The sequence below is a fragment of the Chiloscyllium punctatum genome, chromosome 1 (genome assembly GCF_047496795.1).
Source record: "Chiloscyllium punctatum isolate Juve2018m chromosome 1, sChiPun1.3, whole genome shotgun sequence".
NCBI classification, from domain to species: domain Eukaryota; kingdom Metazoa; phylum Chordata; class Chondrichthyes; order Orectolobiformes; family Hemiscylliidae; genus Chiloscyllium; species Chiloscyllium punctatum.
In genome coordinates, this window is record NC_092739.1 from 25284001 (window position 1) to 25305576 (window position 21576).

The following is a 21576-nucleotide window of genomic DNA, read 5'->3' on the forward strand; positions in this document are numbered from 1 at the left end:
TGGATACACACTGCATCCAATGTGAATTGGGGAAACCAAACTACATTGGGGAAACCAAACGCAGCCTGGGTGACCACTTTGCAGAACATCTCTGATCTCTACTCAAGCAGGACTCCAACCTTCCTGTGGCCGGTCATTTCAACACAGCGTCTTGCTTGCATGACCACTTGTCTGTCTTCAGCATGCTGCAATGCTCCAGTGAATCAAAGTGCAAACTGGAGAAACATCTCCTCTTCAAACTAGACACTTTATAACCTTCTGCACTGAATATTGAGTTCAGCACCTTCAGATTGCGAACTCACTCTCATTCCTTTCCCTTCTTTTAACTTTACTTGTTCTCTGTCATGATGCCCTCTCTCCTTTCCGTACCCCTCTACCCTCCTTCCAGTGGGACTGTCTGCTCTTTTCAGTCTAACAGTTAGGCACACTATTGTTCTTCCAATCATTTCATCTGCACTGTCAACACCTTGTCTTGCCCAGCATTCCAACCCTCCCCACTACTACATAAATGCTGTCCCCTCCACACTTCACGTCAGCTCTGATGAAGAGTTGTCAGGACTCAAAACATTAGCTAGCTTTCTCTCCAAGGATGCTGCCTGACCTGCTGTGATTTCTCACTTTTTTTTTGTTTTCAGCATAGACCGCAGCATCTGCAGTAACTTGCTCCTTCTATATTTGGCCCAACTCTGAACTTAAGACTGCCAGAAATGATGATTTTTTCTACCCGTTGTTTCTAATGCTATTATTTATTCTCCATACTTGAAAATGTTAAAAATTCTGCAGAATTTCTGCTGCTTTTACTCTCTTCCCCAAATAGATTCTTACTCTTCAGCATATCATTACTATTTTATTTTCCTGCTATTAAAGCATAAAATTCTGTAATATTGCAAGGCTATATCTCTTTACTGCTTACTGGGGAAGGGGGAGTTCTATAATTTGTAGTGAAAATGGAGGATTTTGCCTCTTTCAGGTAAAAATTGAGATTTCCTGCCATTCATAAACAATGTCCACATTCCCAAATATATCTGGTACTTGTGACCTTAATAAATTCTTCATGCTTCATAATTTAAATTATGGATTGCTCACTCTTATCATGGTACCGAGAGTCACCTTACATTCTTTTTCTGAGAGACTATGTCTGCTCAAGTTTTTTAGTTGCCCTATTAACATGTAAATTCTGGCTTTTTGTACCTTGTTGTACCCTCAGTTTAATTTACATCCAAAGCCCTTGATTTCCATTCTTTAACCATGTCTTGTAGCATCCACTTGCTTTGGGTACAAAGCTCATAGCTGTGCGTACTCCTTTTTAACACCAGTCTGTTCATTTAAAGATTTTTCCTTGCCCAACAGGGATTCTTAACTTTACACTCAGAGCTCCATTGTCAGTTATCTTCTGAGCTGAATCTCTAATCAGGACTCCTGCAGATCATTGCTTTCTGATAGGAACTAGTCACACATGGCAGATTCTATCTCACATTTGCTTTTGTGCAACTCTTTACCAGGTCTTGAGTGAAAGACTTTCTCATTAAATGCTGTAATTCTTTTGATCTTTTCATGTATTTGTCTGTGGGCTCTTTTATTCTTAAACTGCCAACTGTCTGTATGAGTAATTCTTACAAATGTAAGGTCTTTTCATGCTATAAAAGTCCAACACTCGTTTTCCAAGCTTTGTATCTATTGGAATTCTCACATTGTTACCTTGTGATTTTAACCAATGATGGCCGATGCTGCTGCCATGTTGTATGTGTGGTACTATCAACCACAACCACCTTGTGATCGGTGTAATTTTCTTCCACCATTTTTCTTTGACTGTGTCTGAAGTCCTACTTGGTTGCAGTGGCAGGGAAAACAACTCATGAGAAATCTTAATGAGAAAAGTCTTTTGTCTTAAACAAAATGTGATTTATTGCATAGTGGCAATCAAGTACAAGCAACATTAGTTTTATTAATAATATTACTATTGAAAGGCCTGTGGATATAGTCTTCACTCCAAAAGATCTTAATATGTTCAGTCTTTCCCCACCCAATTCACTAAGACATGATAAAATTCAGTGGATTAGAACTGTTATATAATAAATTTACCTGGAATAAATCAAACCAGACAAGGCATACGATTCTAAGCTGGTTTCAGTGCACCTATTCCAATTAATTTTAGGGCACACATATTAAAATCCTAATTGTTTTAGTAATTGGAGGAGTCAAAGTGTGACTTATAGATTCCCAGAAATTTACAAGTAATGTGTGGGGGTGGGGAGTTTAAAAGACAGTACACTCGCCATTTTGAGTAAAATGTTGATGAATAAGAGTCCAGTTCTAATTAGGATAATCTCTCCATCGTTGGTTATCAAGATTTCCTTTCCCAACAAAATTGTCAGTCTCTTTAAAAACATGATTTTTTAAATGATGAATTGAAGCTTGCCTCAGGTGTAAATTGACTGTACAGACATTGTAGTGTTTAAAGTAGGTAATGCTTGTATGTGCCAACAAAATAAAAGGTAAACTGAGTAGATTTTAAAAACCATTTTGTTTTTTTAATCTGAAAATCATGTAACCTACTGTCCACAGTACTTATAGTGCCATTTTTAAAAAATAAAACTGTTAATGTTCTCTGACCAAATATACATTCAGTCAATGGTGTATGATGTTCATGTGGTCAAAGCTGATCCATTAGTATAAGTAAAACAAAAAATATAGAGGAATAGTCAAAATATAAAATTGTTCTTTAAAAAATTCAAGATTTCAAACAAAGCGTATCGTTAATGTTACGAAGCAAGAAAGTCACATTAAAATATTTGATTTTAGGAGTCTATTCAGTACAAAAATTTCTATTCAAGGTTAGACAGTAAGCCAAATACAATTTTATTTTCTGTAATAATGGAGCTACAGCTTGCAAAGGGACAAATTAATTTTTACTGAAATGGGTGAATATTTATAAATCATAATTTGTACATAATTAGACTGCTATAACACATATTTACATTGCTTTGGAAGTCACTGCATAAATTAGCCAGCCATCCATAGGAAGAATGGTATGAGGACTGTAGGGAGAGTGGTGGAGGGCCCAAAACCCAGCCAGAAAATTCCAGCCAGTCCTAAAGCAGCGGTGGCAAAAACACTCCTCTGGTCCCGAATTACAGTCTTCACTGCTTCACAAAACTGCAAAATAAAACATTGCAAATTACTTAAAATTTAACTGTGGCAGCACAACCAGTTCAGGATTATTACTGAGCAAGTATTATTTACAATATACAGAAAATTGTAGTCAATAAGTGATCCCCAAAGAAATCCTTAAAGTACTGCAATACTGGATCCAAGTTTGAATGCCATGAATTTAAGATTTGTTGCAAGTTTGAACCTAGAATTATCTGGGGAATCTTAAAATACGCTTAGTACAAATTAATCTACAATACACAAATCTACTGTAAATATAAGATGTAAGATGATACTGAATATCCAATAACACTACTTGTGACCTTTATAAGAAATTAAGAAAAGCAAAATAAAAACAAAATCCAACACAATTGTCTTACATTAATTGGAATTTTTTTATGGCTGACAATTCAGACTGGAGTCCTGTGACCAGTGGTGTGCCAGAAGGATCGGTGCTGGGTCCACTGCTTTTTGATATTTAGATAAATTATTTGGATGTGAACATAGGAGGTATAGTTACAATTTGCAGATGACACGAAAGTTGGAGCTATAGTGAACAGTGAAGAAGGTTACCTCAGAGTATAATGGGATCTTGATCAGATGGGCCAGGGGGCTGAGGCCAATGGCAGATGCAGTTTAATTTAGATAATTGCAAGGTGCTGCATTTTGGAAAAACAAATCAGAGCAGGACTTGTACACTTAATGGTGTTGCTGAACAAAGATACCTTGGAATGCAGGTTCATAGTTCCTTGCATGTAGAGTCACAGATATACTAGATAGTGAAGTCGACGTTTGGAATGCTTTCCTTTCTTGGTTAGAATATTCGAGTACAGGAGTTGGGAGGTCATGTTGCAGCTGTACAGGACATTGGTTAGGCCACTTTTGGAATATTGTGTGCACTTCTGATCTCCTTCCTATCGGAAGGCTGTTGTGAGACTTCAAAGTGTTTAGAAGAGATTTACGAAGATGTTGCCAGGGTTGGAGGATTTGAGCTATAGGAAGAGGCTGAATAGGCTTTTTTCCCTGGAATGTCGGAGATTGAGAGGTGACCTTACAGAGGTTTATAAAATCGTGATGGGCATAGATAGAGTAAATGGAGGAGGTTTTTTCCCTGGGGTGGGGGAGTCCAGAAGTAACGGGCATAGGTTTAGGGTGAGAGGGGAAAGATATAAAATGGAATAAGGGACTAATTTTTCACACAGAGCAGTGCGTGTATGGAATGAGCTGCCAGAGGAAATGTTGGAGGCTGGTACAATTGTAACATTTAAAAGGCATTTGGGTATGTGAATAGAAAAGGTTCAGAGGGATATGGTCAAATGCTGGCAAATGGGACTAGATTAGTTTAGGATATCTGGCCAGCCTGGATGAGTTGGACCAAAAGGTCTGTTTCTGTGCTGTACATCTCTATAACTCTAATTGTGAGGATGTTGTCTTAACTTTTCAGACATTTATTCATTGTCTGCTGTGGATAGTGTCTGGTTGGCCTTCATTCCATTATTCAGTTGCTATATCAAACCAGAGAAAACAAAGGAAGTTCTGACTACCATCCAAAACTAATATCTTTCATTTTAATTATATGGCAAAGCAACATTGATTTTATATCTGTGAACAAGGTCTTAAAGCACAACTGCATACAAATTCTGTCACATTTGTTGTGAAGAAAATCTCTCTATCCATCACAGCAAAACAGGCAAATAAAGTTCTCAATGAAGTTCACTGATTACTGCAATCAAAGGGCAATAATACCAAAAAGGGACTGAAATTTCTAAATTGTGCACATCGGACTCTCTCCTGAAACATTACACCCATAAAAGAGAGAGGAGCTGAATACACTTGAAATCCTCAGGAATAGGGACCAGTTCTAAAGTTGAAACAGAATAGGGGAAAATTGAGATCTAAAAGAGTTTAGAAAGCTGAGGAGTGAGTAGGTATTAAATAAAATTAATTGCAACCTTGCAGATAAGCAATGTTTCTAAAGAGATTTAAAATAAGGAAAAGAAAAACATATTATATATACAAATATCATTCAGTTTCTTCTTATTTTGTGATTTTAAAACTTTTGGAAGAAATTTAACATCAGTTGAAATTTGAAATATGAAATTTTTCATTCCGAGGTGATTGGATGGAATATTATGTAGTTAATAGTACCTGTACAAAAAATTAAATTCGATTAGATTTCCTAGTGTAGAAAAAGGCCCTTCAGCCGAACAAGTCCATACCGACCCTCCGAAGAGTAACCCACACAGACTCATTTCCTCACATTTACCCCTAACTAATGCACCTAACACTCCGGGCAATTTAGTATGGTCAATTCACCTAACCTGCACATCTTTGGAATGTGGGAGGAGACCGGAGCACCCGCAGGAAACCCATGCAGACACAGGGAGAATGTACAAACTGCACACGGATAGTCGCCCGAGGCTGGAATCGAATCTGGGTTCCTGGCGCTGTGGGGCAGCAGGTGCTAACCACTGAGTCACCATGCCATCCTCATAATCATAATCAAAATTAGATACTGTCTTTACCTTTCAATGAAGATGCTTTATTTATGCATTAGAACATAAGCCCCAGAACAAAAAATACTTGTTCACGTTACCTATTCATTCCAACAATCCTACCCCTACCTCCCCCACACCTCATTCCAAAACACCTGTCTTCCCCAGCTCCAAAGGCCTGAACAAGTTTAAGTGTGTCCTTGGGATGTCACTCATGCAATCTCCCAATTTAGCCCAACTGTACAAGCATAAGTTAGTATATTATCCAAGCATGCAACTATTAAATATTTATCAGCCACTTCTTTGAATGACCACGCTCCCTATTTGCAACTGTCACATCTTACAAGTTCTAGAGACAGTGGTCAAATGATATTTGAAATTATGCTGATCTATTTTTTTAGACTTAATAGTTAATATTTTCCATATGTAGATTCTTAAATTAATTCATCAAGTTGCAGCTTTATATTAATAGAACTCACCCATCTTAAATTTAGGCTCTGAAATGGTTAAAAACCTGTTTGAAGACAATTTTTAGGTCTGTTTCTAAGTCCACACACGAAGACTTAGCCTCAAACTACAAAGCTGAAAGCAATCCTAAATGAACTCACTTAAATAAACAAAAACTGAAAGCTTGAAACAACTTCATTAGGGAAATAACTTTCAATATTCCAGACACAGTACTGAATAGTGGCTTCACAGTAATGGATGGAAATAGAACAAAGAGTGGAGCACAGGAAGAGTTCATTTCATTTAACAGTAAAACAATTAGATAAATGCAAGTAGCTGCTATGGAAGCCTTGGAACAGTAGGGAAGAGTCCATTCACAGAAAACCAGTGGGCTCCCTGGCACCCATTGCTTGCATTTATCTGCTCATGTTTCCTGAGCAACAGAATGCCAAATCCATGGACAAAGCTACCTCTGTCCATTGGATGAGATCAATCAATTGTACCCACATTGCAAAACTAGGATTAGCTGGTCTTGAATTCATTCTTTGTTAGGTTATTTTTTATAATGGCTGGTGATAGATTGGGAAAGGGGGAGGTGTAATGAGTCTTGTGCGTCCTTCTACACCAGCCGCTGGAACTAAGCTTGCAGGTGCAGCAGATGGTGAAAACGTAATGGTATGTTCACATTCATAGAGTCATAGAGTCGTACAGCACAGAGACAGGCCCTTTGGCCCAAACTGGTCCATGTTAACCCCATTTCCCTGCACTTGGCCCATATCCTTCTAAACCTTTCCTATCCATGTATTTGCCCAAATGCCTCTTAAATATTGTTAATGTACCCACCTCAACCATTTCCGCTGGCAGCTCTTTCCATAAGCATACCACCCTTGTGTAAACAAGTTGCCCCTCAAGTTCCCCTTTATGCTTTCCCTTCTAATCTTAAACTGATGTGTTCTAGTCCTCAATTCCCCCCAAATCCTGGGAAAAAGTGCATTCACCCTATCCATGCCTCTCATGATCTTATGCACTTCTATAAGATACCCCTCAGTCCCCTACGCTGTAAAGAAAAATGTCGTAGCTTGTCCAACCTCTTCCTATAACTCAGACCCTTAAGTAAATTTCTTCTGCACTCTATCCAGTTTAATCACATCCTTCCTATAGCAAGGTGACCAAAGCTAAACACAAGTGTGGCCTCACCAACTTCCTGTACAACTGCAAAACAACTTCCCAACTTCTATACTCAAAGCCCTGACTGATGAAGACCAGTGTGCCAAAAGCTTTCTTCATTGTCCTGTCTACCTGTGACTCCACTTTCAGAGAACTGTGTACCTGAACTCCAAGGTTCCTCTGTTGTACTACACTACCTAAGGCCCTACCATTCACCATGAAACCCCTACCTTGATTTGACTTTCCAAAATGCAACACCTCACACTTATTTATATTAAACTCCATTTACCATTTCGCTGCCCACTTCCCCAGCTGATCAAGGTCCTGCTGCAATTTCTGATAACCTTCCTCATGGTCCACAATACCGCCTATTTTAATGTCATCTGCAAACTTACTAATCATACCTTTTACATTCTCATTCAAATCATTGATAATAGATAACAAACAGTAATGGGCCCAGCACCAACCCCTGAGGCACTCCACTCATCACAAGACTCCAGTCCGACAAGCATCCTTCCACTATTATCCTCTGTTTCCTACCTTCTAGCCAATTTGCCTAGTTCCCCTGGATTCCATGTGATCTAACCTTCCAGAGCAGCCTACCATGTGGAACCTTATCAAAGGCCTTACAGAAATCCATATAGTTGACGTCTACTGCCCTGCCCTCATTAACCTTCCTGGTCACTTCATCAAAGAACGCTGAGAGATTTGTGAGGTATGATCTCCCATGCACAAAACATGCTGACTACTTCTAATCAAACATTGTCTTTCCAAATGTATGTGTATCTTATCCCTCAGAATCTTCTCAAGTAACTTACCCACCACAGATGTTAGGCTTACTGTTTTATAGTTTCCAGGTTTTTCTTTGCAGCTCTTCTTGAATAATGGCACAGCATTCGCTATACTTCAGTCTTCTGGGATATCACCTGTGGCTACCGATGATGCAAATACATCAGCCAGGGCCCCCGCAATTTCTTCGCCAGCCTCTTGCAGGGTTCTTGGATATATCTGGTCAGGACCAGGAGAATTATCCACCTTCATACATTCTATTACACCCAATACTTACACTACTGTGATATGGATTATCTCCAAGATATGACCACGAACTTGTCCAAGTCCCCAAGTCTTCATGTCTTTCTCCATGGTAAACACAGAGGAGAAATATTTGTTGAAGACCTCACCCATCTCCTGTGGTCCTACACATAAATGTGCACTTTGGCCCTCTCTCTCTCTAGTCATTCTCTTCCCTTTTAATATACTTTAAAAAACTTCTTTAGATTCACCCTAATCATCTTAGCCAAGGCTATCTCGTACCCCCTTGTTGCCCTCCTGATTTCCGTCTTCAGTAAACACCTGTATCCCCTATATACATCCAGGGATCCCCTTGACAGCAGTTGCCTGTATCTGAGTCATGCCTCCTTCTTTTTTCTGGTCAAAGCCTCAATAGTTCTTGTCATCCAAAGTTCCCTATTTCTGTCAATCTTGCCTTTCACCCTCATAGGAACATACAGACATTGAACTCTAGTTATCTCACTCCCACTTGCTGCAAGTCCCTTTGCCTGTAAACAAACTACTCAAATCAACCGCTGCAAGTTCCTGTCCAATTCCATGAAAATTCGCCTTGCCCCAGTTTAGAACTTGAACCTGTGGACAAGTTTTGTCCTTCTCCATAATTCTCCAATTTAAAATTAATAGAACGATGATCACTGGTCCCCCACTGTCACCTCAGTCACCTATCCTGCCCTATTTCCCAAGAGTAGGTTGAGTTTTGTGCCTTCCCAAGTAAGACCCTCCATATACTGCTTGAGAAAACTTTCCTGAACGCACTTAACAAATTCCACCCCATCTAAGTCCTTAACGCTATGGCAGTCCCAGTCAATTAAAATCCTCTACTATGATCAACTCTATTGCTTCTGCAAGTCTCCCCATTCTCCCTGCATATTTGTTCCTCTAATTTCCATTGACTATTTGGGGACCTATAGTTCAATCCCAATAGTGACACCATCTCCTTCTTATTTCTTCGCCCTTAATCAAAAATACAACTCACCCTCCCCTCTTTCCACCACCTCTGTCCCACCTAAAGCACTTGCACCCTGGTACGTTAAGCTGCCAGTCCTGTCCTTCCTTTAGCCATATTTCTGTAATGGCTATAATATCCCAGTCCCATGTACCTATTCATGCTTTGAGTTCATCAGCCTTACCGGTCAGCCCTCTTGCATTGAAATTGATACAATTTAATTCACCAGGCATTCCTTGCTCCCTGTCATACTCCAACTTGATCTGTGTCTTTACTGGCTCAGATTACTATATTTACTTCCAGCATCACACTTGCCTCCCTGCTGTTGGGAATCCCATCACCCAGCCAATCTCGTTTAAACCTTCCCTTATAGCACTAGCAAACCTGGCCACCAAGGTATTAGTCCCCCTCCAGTTCAGATGCAATCCGCCCCTCTTGAACAAACTAAAGAATTGGTGCAGGGGGTGGGGATTCAGATTTTTAGATCATTGGGATTTTTTTTCTGGGGCAGAGGATTCAATGCCTTTCTGCAATTGCACAGTGCCTTGGTTAAACCACACGTGGGGGAAAGTGAGCACTGCAGATGCTGGAGATCAGAGTCGAGAGTGTGGTGCTGGAAAAGCAGGTCAGGCAGCATCCGAGGAGCAGGAGAATCAACGTTTTGGGCATAAGCCCTTCATCAGGAATGAGCTAAACAGTTTATCCCATTGAGAGAATGAACATACAAGCCAAATCATCAGAAAAGCTCAAACTTGTACATTTCGAGATGCACAGAAGAACAATTCTGTTGAAAAGGATTCAAAACTTAAAACTGCTGAATACACTTCATCTCATTTTAAAGACAATATCAATTTTAAATTCAGTCTAGTTTTGAATGGTTAAACCTAGCAAGGTAGCCTTTGTGTGGAACCGCAGGAGATGGGGGAGATACTAAACGAGAATTTTGCATCAGTGTTTACTGTGGAGAAGGACATGGAAGAAATAAAATGTAGGGAAATAGATGGTGACATCTTGAAAAATGTCCACATGACAGAGGAGGAAGTGCTGGAAGTCTTGAAATGCATAAAAGTGGATAAATCCCCAGGACCTGATCAGGTGTACCCGAGAACTCTGTGGGAAGCTAGGGAAGTAATTGCTGGGCCTCTTGCTGAGATATTTGTATCATCAATACTCACAAGGTGAGATGCTGGAAGACTGGAGGTTGGCTAACGTGGTGCTACTGTTTAAGGAGGGTGGTAAGGATAAGTCAGGGAATTATAGACCAGTGAGCCTGATCTTGGTGGTGGGCAAGTTGTTGGAGGCAATCCTGACAGACAGGATTTACATGTATTTGGAAAGGCAAGGACTGATTAAGGATAGTCAACGTGGCTTTTTACGAGGGAAATCATGTCTCACAAACACGACTGAGTTTTTTGAGAAAGTAACAAAGAAGATTGATGAGGGCAGAGCAGTATTGACATGATCAATATGGACTTCAGTAAGGCATTTGACAAGGTTCCCCATGGGAGATTGGTAGCAAGGTTAAATCTCATGGAATATAGGGATAGAGTCATAGAGTCATAGAGATATACAGCATGGAAACAGACCCTTCGGTCCAACCCGTCCATGCCGACCAGATATCCCAACTAAATCTAGTCCCACCTGCCAGCACCCGGCCCATATCCCTTCAAACCCTTCCTATTCATATACCCATCCAAATGCCTCTTAAATGTTGCAATTGTACCAGCCTCCACCACTTCCTCTGGCAGCTCATTCCATACACGTACCACCCTCTGCATGAAAACGTTGCACCTTAGGTCTCTTTATATCTTTCCCCTCTCACCCTAAACCTATGCCCTCTCCTTCTGGACTCCCCAACCCCAGGGAAAAGACTTTGCCTATTTATCCTATCCATGCTTCTCATAATTTTGTAAACCTCTATAAGGTCACCCCTCAGCCTCCGATGCTCCAGGGAAAACAGCGCCAGCCTGTTCAGCCTCTCCCTGTAGCTCAAATCTTCCAACCCTGGCAACATCCTTGTAGATCTTTTCTGAACCCTTTCAAGTTTTACAACATCTTTCCGATAGGAAGGAGACCAGAATTGCTCACAATATTCCAACAGTGGCCGAACCAATGTCCTGTACAGCCGCAACATGACCTCTCGACTTCTGTACTCTGACCAACTCGACTCTGACCAATAAAGGAAAGCATACCAAATGCCTTCTTCACTATCCTATCTACCTGCAACTCCACTTTCAAGGAGCTATGAACCTGCACTCCAAGGTCTCTTTGTTCAGCAACACTCCCTCGGACCTGACCATTAAGTGTAGAAGTCCTGCTAAGATTTGCTTTCCCAAAATGCAGCACCTCGCATTTATCTGAATTAAACTCCATCTGCCACTTCTCAGCCCATTGGCCCATCTGGTCCAGATCCTGTTGTAATCTGAGGTAATCCTCTTCACTGTCCATTACACCTCCAATTTTGGTGTCATCTGCAAACTTACTAACTCTTATGCTCGCATCCAAATCATTTATGTAAATGACAAAACGTAGAGGGCCCAGCACCGATTCTTGTGGCACTGCACTGGTTACAGGCCTCCAGTCTGGAAAACAACCTTCCACCACTACCCTCTGTCTTCTACCTTGGAGCCAGTTCTGTATCCAAATGGCTATTTTTCCCTGTATTCCATGACATCTAACCTTGCTAATCAGTCTCCCATGGGGAACCTTGTCGAACGCCTTACTGGAGTCCATATAGATCACATCTACTGCTCTGCCCTCATCAATCCTCTTTGTTACTTCTTCAAAAAACTCAATCAAGTTTGTGAGACATGATTTCCCACGCACAAAGCCATGTTGACTATCCCGAATCAGTCCTTGCCTTTCCAAATACATGTACATCCTGTCCCTCAGGATTCCCTCCAACAACTTGCCCATCACCGAGGTCAGGCTCACTAGTCTATAGTTCCCTGGCTTGTCTTTACCGCCCTTTTTAAACAGTGGCACCACGTTTGCCAACCTCCAGTCTTCCGGCACCTCACCTGTGACTATCGATGATACAAATATTTCAGCAAGAGGCCCAGTAATCACTTCTCTAGCTTCCCACAGAGTTCTTGGGTACACCTGATCAGGTCCTGGGGATTTATCCACCTTTACCCGTTTCATTTAATATCTCCCCTATTTTTTGTGGCTCCACACAAAGGCCGCCTTGCTGATCTTTGAGGGTCCTATTCTCTCTTAAAAGGTTACCCTTTTGTCCTTAATATATATTTGTAAAAACCCTTTGGATTCTCCTTAATTCTATTTGCCAAAGCTATCCCCTTTTTGCCCTCCTGATTTCCCTCTTAAGTATACTCCTACTTTCTTTATACTCTTCTAAAGATTCACTCGATCTATCCTGTCTATATCTGACATATGTTCCTTCTTTTTCTTAACCAAACCCTCAATTTCTTTAGTCATCCAGCATTCCCTATACCTACCAGTCTTTCCTTTCCCTCTGACAGGAATATACTTTCTCTGGATTCTCGTTATCTCATTTCTGATGGCTTCCCATTTTCCAGCTGTCCCTTTACCTGCGATCATCTGCCTCCAATCAGCTTTCGAAAGTTCTTGCCTAATACCATCAAAATTGGCCTTTCTCCAATTTAGAACTTCAACTTTTAGATCTGGTCTATCCTTTTCCATCACTATTTAAAAACAAATAGAATTACGGTCGCTGGCCCCAAAGTGCTCCCCCACTGACACCTCAGTCACATGCCCTGCCTTATTTCCCAAGAGTAGGTCAAGTTTTGCACCTTCTCTAGTAGGTACATCCACATACTGAATCCAAATTTTTTTTGTACACACTTATCAAATTCCTCTCCATCTAAACCCTTAACACTGTGGCAGTCCCAGTCTATGTTTGGAAAGTTAAAATCTCCTACGCTACTATTCTTACAGATAGCTGAGATCTCCTTACAAGTTTATTTCTCAATTTCCCTCTGACTATTAGGGGGTCTATAATACAATCCCAATAAGGTGATCATCTCTTTCTTATTTCTCCGTTCCACCCAAATAGCTCCCCTGGATGTATTTCCGGGAATATCCTCCGTCAGCACAGCTGTAATGCTATCCCTTATCAAAAATGCCACTCCCCCTCCTCTCCTGCCTCCCTTTCTATCCTTCCTGTGGCATTTGTATCCTGGAACATTCAGCTGCCAGTCCTGCCCATTCCTGAGCCATGTTTCTGTAGTTGCTATGATATCCCAGTCCCATGTTCCTAACCATGTCCCGAGTTCATCTTGCCTTTCCTGTTAGGCCCCTTGCATTGAAATAAATGCAGTTTAATTTATTAGTCCTACCTTGTCCCTGCCTGCCCTGACTGTTTGACTCACTTCTGTTCTGAACTGTACCAGTCTCAGATTGATCTCTTTCCGGGTCCCACCCCCCACCTTACTAGTTTAAGTCCTCCCAAGCAGTTCTAGCAAATCTCCCTGCCAGTATATTAGCCCCCTTCCAATTTAGGTGCAATCCGTCCTTCTACCCCAAGTCACTTCTACCCCAAAAGAGATTCCAATGATCCAAAAATGTGAATCCTTCTCCCATACACCAGCTCCTCAGCCATGCATTCATCTGCTCTATCCTCCTATTCCTGCCCTCACTCGCTCGTAGCACTGGGAGTAATCCAGATATTACTACCCTTGAGGACCTCCTTTTTAAATTTCTACCTAACTCTCTGTAATCTCCCTTAAGAATCTCAACCTTTTCCCTTCCTATATCGTTGGTTCCAATGTGGACAATGATCTCTTGCTGGCCCCTCTCCCCCGTGAGAATATTCTGCACCCTCTCTGAGACATCCTTGATCCTGGCACCAGGGAAACAACACACCATTCTGCTTTTTCTCTGCTGGCCACAGAAACATCTGTCTGTTCCTTGGACTACAGAATCCCCTAACACAATTGATCTCTTGGAAGCCAATGTACTCCTTGGTGCATCAGAGCCAGTATCAATACCAGAAACTTGGCTGTTCGTGCCATGTTCCCCTGAGAATCCATCACCCCCTACATTTTCCGAAACAGCATACCTGTTTGAAATGCGTATATCCACAAAAGACTCCTGCACTAGGTACCTACCTCTCTTACCCTTCCTGGAGTTAACCCATCTATGCGACTGTATATGAGACTTTCCCCCCTTCCTATAACTGCCATCCATCACATACTGTTGCTGTTGCAAATTCCTCATCGCTTCTATTTGTCTCTCCAATCGATCCACTCGATCTGATAAGATTCGCATCCAACAGCATTTATGGCAGGTATAATCCGCAGTAACCCTTAAACTCTCTTTAAACTCCCACATCTGACAAGAAGTACATCTTACTGCAATGGCCATTTTTGCTCGTTCGCAATCTGCAGACCCAGAAAATAACATCGTCTTATTCCTCTACAAAACACTGCCCCAGGTTAAATTAATAGTTATGGGATATATTTTATGTTTAATCAAGAGATTTATCTCCAAAAACTTATAATCAAGAAATAACCCACTGTACTCACTACTGCAGCCTTTCTCTTGGACAGACTTAAAACAACAATTAACTTATCTGACTCGGTGTTGTGAACTTCGCCCAAACCGGTTCCTTCAAGATTAGTTGTGAAATTCACTGTTTGTTAATTTTCCCAGATGCACTCCGATGTCCAGCGATACACGAATTCAAAAACAGCAAAGGCGGTAACTGAGCAGGTTCTCTCTCTCTCTCTCTCTCTCTCCTGCACTGACCTCACCATGTGCTTCCTTTGCCTATTCTTCTCCCTTTTAAAACTGCTGTTGTTTTGACTTTTTTTTCCCAAAGTTCCAAAACAATGCAAAAGCGTATAAAAGAGTAATTGCTGCTCCTGGAAATCGAGGAAATTACCTCCAGCACCTAAAATACCTCAATAAAAGGAGCAGTTCTTACAGCCAGAAATTTTTCCTGTCCTCCATCTTGGATTTCAGAATGAACCATTTGGATACAAAACTGGCTCAAAGGTAGAAGACAGAGGGTGGTGGTGGAGGGTTGTTTTTCAGACTGGAGCCTGTGACCAGTGGAGTGCCACAAGGATCGGTGCTGGGTCCACTACTTTTCATCATTTGTATAACTGATTTGGATGTGAGCATAAGAGGTATAGTTAGTAAGTTTGCTGATGACACCAAAATTGGAGGACATTGTGGACAGTGAAGAAAGTTACCTCAGATTACAACGGGATCTTGTTCAGATGGGCTGAGAAGTGGCAAATGGAGCTTAACTTAGATAATTGCGAGATGCTGCATTTTGGGAAAGCAAATCTTAGCAGGACGTATACACTTAATGGTAAAGGTCCTACAGAGTGTTGCTGAGCAAAGAGATTTTGGAGTGCAGGTTCATAGCTCCTCGAAAATAGAATTGTAGGTAGATAGGATAGTGAAGAAAGCGTTTGGTATGCTTTCCTTTATTGGTCAGAGTATTGAGTACAGGAGTTGGGAGGTCATGTTGTGGCTGTACAGGACATTGGTTAGGCCACTTTTGAAATCTTGCGTGCAATTCTGGTCTCCTTCCATTCGGCAGGATGTTGTGAAATTTGAAAGGGTTCAGAAAAGATCTACAAGGATGTTGCCAGGGTTGGAGGATTTGAGCTATAGGTAGAGGCTGAACAGGCTGGAGCTGTGTTACTTGGAGTGTCGGAGGCTGAGGTGCGGCCTTATAGAGATTTATAAAATCACAAGTGGCATAGATAGGATAAATAGACAAGGTATTTTCCCTGGGGTGGGGGAGTCCTGAACTAGAGGGCATAGGTTCAGGGTGAGAGGGGAAAGATATAAAAGAGACCTCAGGGGCAACTTTTTCACGCAGAGGGTGGTACGTGAATGGAATAAGCTGCTAGAGGAAGTGGTGGAGGCTGGTAGAATTGCAATGTTTAAAAGACATCTAGATGGGTACATGAATAGGAAGGGTTTGGAGGGATATGGGCCGGGTGCTGGCAAGCGGATTAGAGTGGGTTGAGATATCTGGTCGGCATGGATGAGTTGGACTAAAGGGTCGGTTTCCATGCTGTACATCTCTATGACTCTATGATTCTAAGTGGTAGATAATGATGAAGTTATTTATAAACATCATGAGGACACACATGATGGGCACAGCATGGCAGATAGAATTCTGTGCATAGAACTGGTGAATGATACTTTTGGAGGATTAATAATAGGAGGCACTATACAATTAATTACATGAGTTTGAAGAGTGTAGCTGAGAAAACAAAGTGAAGATGAGAACATGTGACTCCCCATATGCAAATCAATTGTGATGAAACATGTGCTGAATACATTACAATGTTTGAAATTTGGGTTGTTTTAAATAGGACAGACGTACAGACGTGGGTCAGTGCTGACTGGAACAGTGACCAGGATGTGCAATTTCAAGAAAACATGTGATTGCAACGAAGGGTTTGGCAGAAGTCCTGGAATGTCAATGGAATAAGATATTTATACTTTTCAGTTTAAGACAGGCGAAGTAAACACATTAAACCATTAGTTTTGTTTTGAGCGAAGAGGGTTACTTCAGATTACAACAGGATCTGGACCAGATGGGTCAATGGGCTGAGAAGTGGCAGATGGAGTTTAATTCAGATAAATGCGAGGTGCTGCATTTTGGGAAAGCAAATCTTAGCAGGACTTCTACACTTAATGGTCAGGTCCGAGGGAGTGTTGCTGAACAAAGAGACCTTGGAGTGCAGGTTCATAGCTCCTTGAAAGTGGAGTCGCAGGTAGATAGGATAGTGAAGAAAGCATTTGGTATGCTTTCCTTTATTGGTCAGAGTATTGAGTACAGGAATCGGGAGGTCATGTTGCGGCTGTACAGGACATTGGTTCGGCCACTGTTGGAATATTGTGAGCAATTCTGGTCTCCTTCCTATCGGAAAGATGTTGTGAAACTTGAAAGGGTTCAGAAAAGATCTACAAGGATGTTGCCTGGGTTGGAGGATCTGAGCTACAGGGAGAGGCTGAACAGGCTGGGGCTGTTTTCCCTGGAGCGTCGGAGGCTGAGGAGTGACCTTATAGAGGTTTACAAAATTATGAGAGGCATGGATAGGATAAATAGGCAAAGTCTTTTCCCTGGGGTCGGGGAGTCCAGAACTAGAGGGCATAGGTTTAGGGTGAGAGGGGAAAGACATAAAGGAGACCTCAGGGGCAACTTTTTCACGCAGAGGGTGGTACGTGTATAGAATGAGCTGCCAGAGGATGTGGTGAAGGCTGGTACAATTGTAACATTTAAGAGGCATTTGTATGGGTATATGAATAGGAAAGGTTTGGAGGGATATGTGCCACAAAAGACTCCTGCACTAGGTACCTACCTCTCTTACCCTTCCTGGAATTAACCCATCTATGCGACTGTATATGAGACTTTATTGTGCTGGCAGGTGAGACTAGTTGGGATATCTGGTCGGCATGGGCGGGTTGGACCGAAGGGTCTGTTTCCTTGCTGTACATCTCTATGATTCTATGACTGCATAGCATAGAATTCAGAGTTCAGTTACTTAGAATCAGGAGTTGACCTCCAAAGCAAGCTTTAGTTTCTGTCCTCGAAGAGTTAGCTAAGAACTCTCCTAACAGGATTGGATCTCCTTTTTCCAGTTTGCGAACATCCAAACCAGGCAAATTTTAAAACAGAAAAGGTTTGAGAAGTTTAAGTTATCAGAATTGTGAGGATCCACAATATCAGAAAGGAATTGTAATACTGATTCTACAGTTTAAGAAAGAGATACTGAAAAGAGTCAGTTAAGGAGAAACTTAAGATTGAAATTTGAGTAATCATTTCTGCATTTTCTGTAACTATTACTATGTTAGGAAACAGGTTTAAACTTTGTTTTAATATTTATGTTAAGATCTTTGTAACTGCAATGTATATATACAGCTAGGCTTGTTTTTCTTTCCTATGTGTATGTGTGAATATATTTCGGTGACTGACTATGTTAGCTAACTAAACAAAACAAATGACCTATCAAGCCAAGCTTTTTCAGAATCTGACTTGTCTAGCATCACCATCAACTGGGATAATAACATCTTAAAAAGATGGCATACCATGTTGATAAGGTAGATAAAAAATTTAAGTTACTAAATTTCTAAGTAGGGGAATGAAAGGAAGGAGATCATGCTACAACTTTTAAATGTCTGACTAAGTCTCAAATGGATAATTAAGAACAATTCCAGGTAACACAGAAGAAAAAAATCATCAACGTTTAGATAGGATCAGAAGTTTGTGAGAATGTTGTTATCAAAGATCAAGAGCTTCAGCTTGTAATGGGGAAAAGTTGGAAAAGGTAACTAAATAAAAATTCTAGGTAACGAGAGGCTTTAAGTGAACAATTCGGGAGAAAATATTCCCTCAGGAATGTGGATTAATATCTAGAGATCATGGATTCAAAGTAGTTATGAAGGATACCGAGAGGAGAGATGGTTAGTCAATTGCTAGAATTTGGAATGCTCTTCCCAAAAAGATTATGAAACCTGTTCCCTTAGTGAGTGGCACTGCTGCCTCATAGCACCAAGGTCCCAGGTTCAATTCCAGCCTTGGGCGACTGTCTGTGTGGAGTTTGCACAATCTCCCTGTGTCTGCATGGGTTTCCTCTGGGTGCTCTGGTTTCCTCCCACAGATGTGCAGGTCAGGTGAATTGACCATGCTAAATTGCCCATAGTGTTAAGTGCATTAGTCAGAGACGGGTGGGTTACTTTTCGGAGGGTCGGTATGGACTTGATGGGCCGAAGGACCTGTTTCCACACTATAGGGAATCTAATCTAATGGGAATTGGGAGGAGTCTAATGAATATGCATGATTCATATTTCAAAACAAACAGACTTCAAAGAGTCAAAACCCATGTAAGTTTTTTGCAAGGTTTGTAGCTCAGGTTGAGGTTTAGGGTATAGGTTTGCTCACTGAGCTGTAGGTTTGACATCCAGATGTTTCATTACCTGGCTAGGTAACATCATCAGTGATGACCTCCAAGTGAATTGAAGCTGTTGTCTCCTGCTTTCTATTTATATGTTTGTCCTGGATGGGGTTCCTGGGTTTGTGGTGATGTCACTTCCTGTTCATTTTCTGAGGGGTTGATAGGTGGTATCTAGATCTTTGTGCTTGTTTATGGCGTTGTGGTTGGAGTGCCAGGCCTCTAGGAAATCTCTGGCATGTCTTTGCTTAGCCTGTGCCAAGATAGATGTGTAGTCCCAGTCCAAATGGTGTTTTTTTTTCTCCTTGTGTAGGGTTACGAGGGAGACAGGGTCGTGTCCTTTTGTGGCTAGCTGGTGTTCATGTATCCTGGTGGCTAACTTTCTTCCTGTTTGTCCTGCGTAGTGTTTGTGGCAGTCCTTGCATGGAATTTTGTAGATGACATTGGTTTTGTCCATGGGTTGTACTGGGTCTTTTAAGTTTGTTCATTTTTGTTTGAGAGTGTTGGTGGGTTTGTGTGCTACTAGGATTCCGAGGGGTCTGAGTAGTCTGGCTGTCATTTCTGAAACTTCTTTGATGTATGGTAAGGTGGTTAGGGTTTCTGGCTGTGTTTAGTCTGCTTGTCGTGGTTTGTTCTTGAGGAATCTGCGGACTGTATTTTTTGAGTATCCGTTCTTCTTGAATACATTGTATAGGTGGTTCTCCTCTGTTTTCCGAAGTTCGTCTGTGCTGCAATGTGATGTGGCTCGTTGGAATAGTGTTCTGATACAGCTTCATATCAAGACGCTGACAAGAAGGATTTCCTAGCAGCATTAGAAACCACATTGAAGGACAACAAACTCACGGAAGAAACACAACAAATGATCAGACAGACCGTTGCACTTACTCTGAGCTGAAAGAGGGAGGGAAACAAACTGAACACACAAGAAAAGAAAGCCCTAGAAAACCTCAAAAAAGACAAAAACATCGTTATATTACCTGCAGACAAAGGTCGGCTCACAGTCATCCTGAACAGAAGGGACTACATAGAGAAAGGCAATGCACTACTTGCAGACACCAACACCTACCAACAGGTGGTGCTAGATCTGACCCCACAACTAGGAAACAAAATTGCACATCTCCTAAGAAAATTACACAATTCCGGACAATTAAACAAGACGGAATTCCAAAACATGAAACCCGGCGGGACCAACAGCCCACGATTCTACGGACTACCAAAAATCCATAAACCAGGAGCCCCCCTCAGACCCATAGTCTCACTACCCGGAACACCAACTTACAGACTGGCCAAATAACTACACGCAAGACTGAAATACTTAGTAGAAGAATCATAGCACTCCATCCACTCCACCCAGGAATTCCTAAAAATCATCAAAAACACCAAAATAGAGGAAAAGGATGATCTCATTCGACGTAACAACACTGTTCACCTCCATCAACATCGACCTAGCAAAGGAAACACTTACCACACTTTTAGAACAGACCATCACATACACACCCCAACCACCATCAATCACATTACCAATGAAAACATCGTGAAGCTAGTGGGTCTGTGCCTCACCACTCACTTCACTTTCAACAACATAATCTACAAACAAACCAACGGCACACCCATGGGATCTCCACTATCAGTAGAAGCGGTAATGCAAAGACTAGAACAAACAGCCCTACCAACCATCAAGCCAAAAATCTGGGTCCACTACGTAGATGACACCTTTGTCATCACAAAACGAAACAAGATAGAAGAGACATTTAACATCATCAACAACACCCTCACAGGCATAAAGTTCACCAAGGAGGAAGAAACTGACAACAAACTCACATTTCTGGACGTCACAGTCGAAAGAAAGGACAACGGAGAACTACAAATCAGAAAATATACAGAAAACCGACAAACACTGACCAAATACTCAACTACACCAGCAACCATCCCAACACACACAAACGAAGCTGTATCAGAACAGTATTTCAACAAGCCACATCACACTGCAGCACAGATGAACTTCGGAAAACAGAGGAGAACCACCAATGTATTCAAGAAGAATGGATACTCAAAAAATACAGTCTGCAGCTTCCTTAAGAACAAACCACGACAAGCAGACCAAACACAGCCAGAAACCCGAACCACCTTACCATACATCAAAGAAGTTTCAGAAATGACAGCCAGACTACTGAGACCCCCTCGGAATCCTAGTAGCACACAAACCCACCAACACTCTCAAACAAAAACAAACAAACTTAAAAGACCCAGTACAACCCATGGACAAAACCAACGTCATCTACAAAATTCCATGCAAGGACTCAGGACAAACATATCAATAGAAAGCAGGAGCCAACAGCTTCACTTCACTTGGAGCTCATCACTGATGATGTAACCTAGCCAGGTAATGAAACGT

At 41.5% G+C, this 21576-nt stretch overlaps 1 protein-coding gene across 1 annotated transcript in view; it reads right to left on the bottom strand.

Annotated features, from left to right (window-relative positions):
* Window positions 1-2505: 2505 nt before the first annotated feature.
* LOC140482943 (lecithin retinol acyltransferase-like) overlaps window positions 2506-21576 on the bottom strand; it is a 35498-nt gene continuing 16427 nt past the window's right edge. Inside the window, exon 2 of the mRNA XM_072580751.1 lies at window positions 2506-3156. Coding sequence (XP_072436852.1) covers window positions 3004-3156 — 153 coding nt within the window. The 3' untranslated portion in view covers window positions 2506-3003. The remainder of the gene's footprint in view (window positions 3157-21576) is intronic.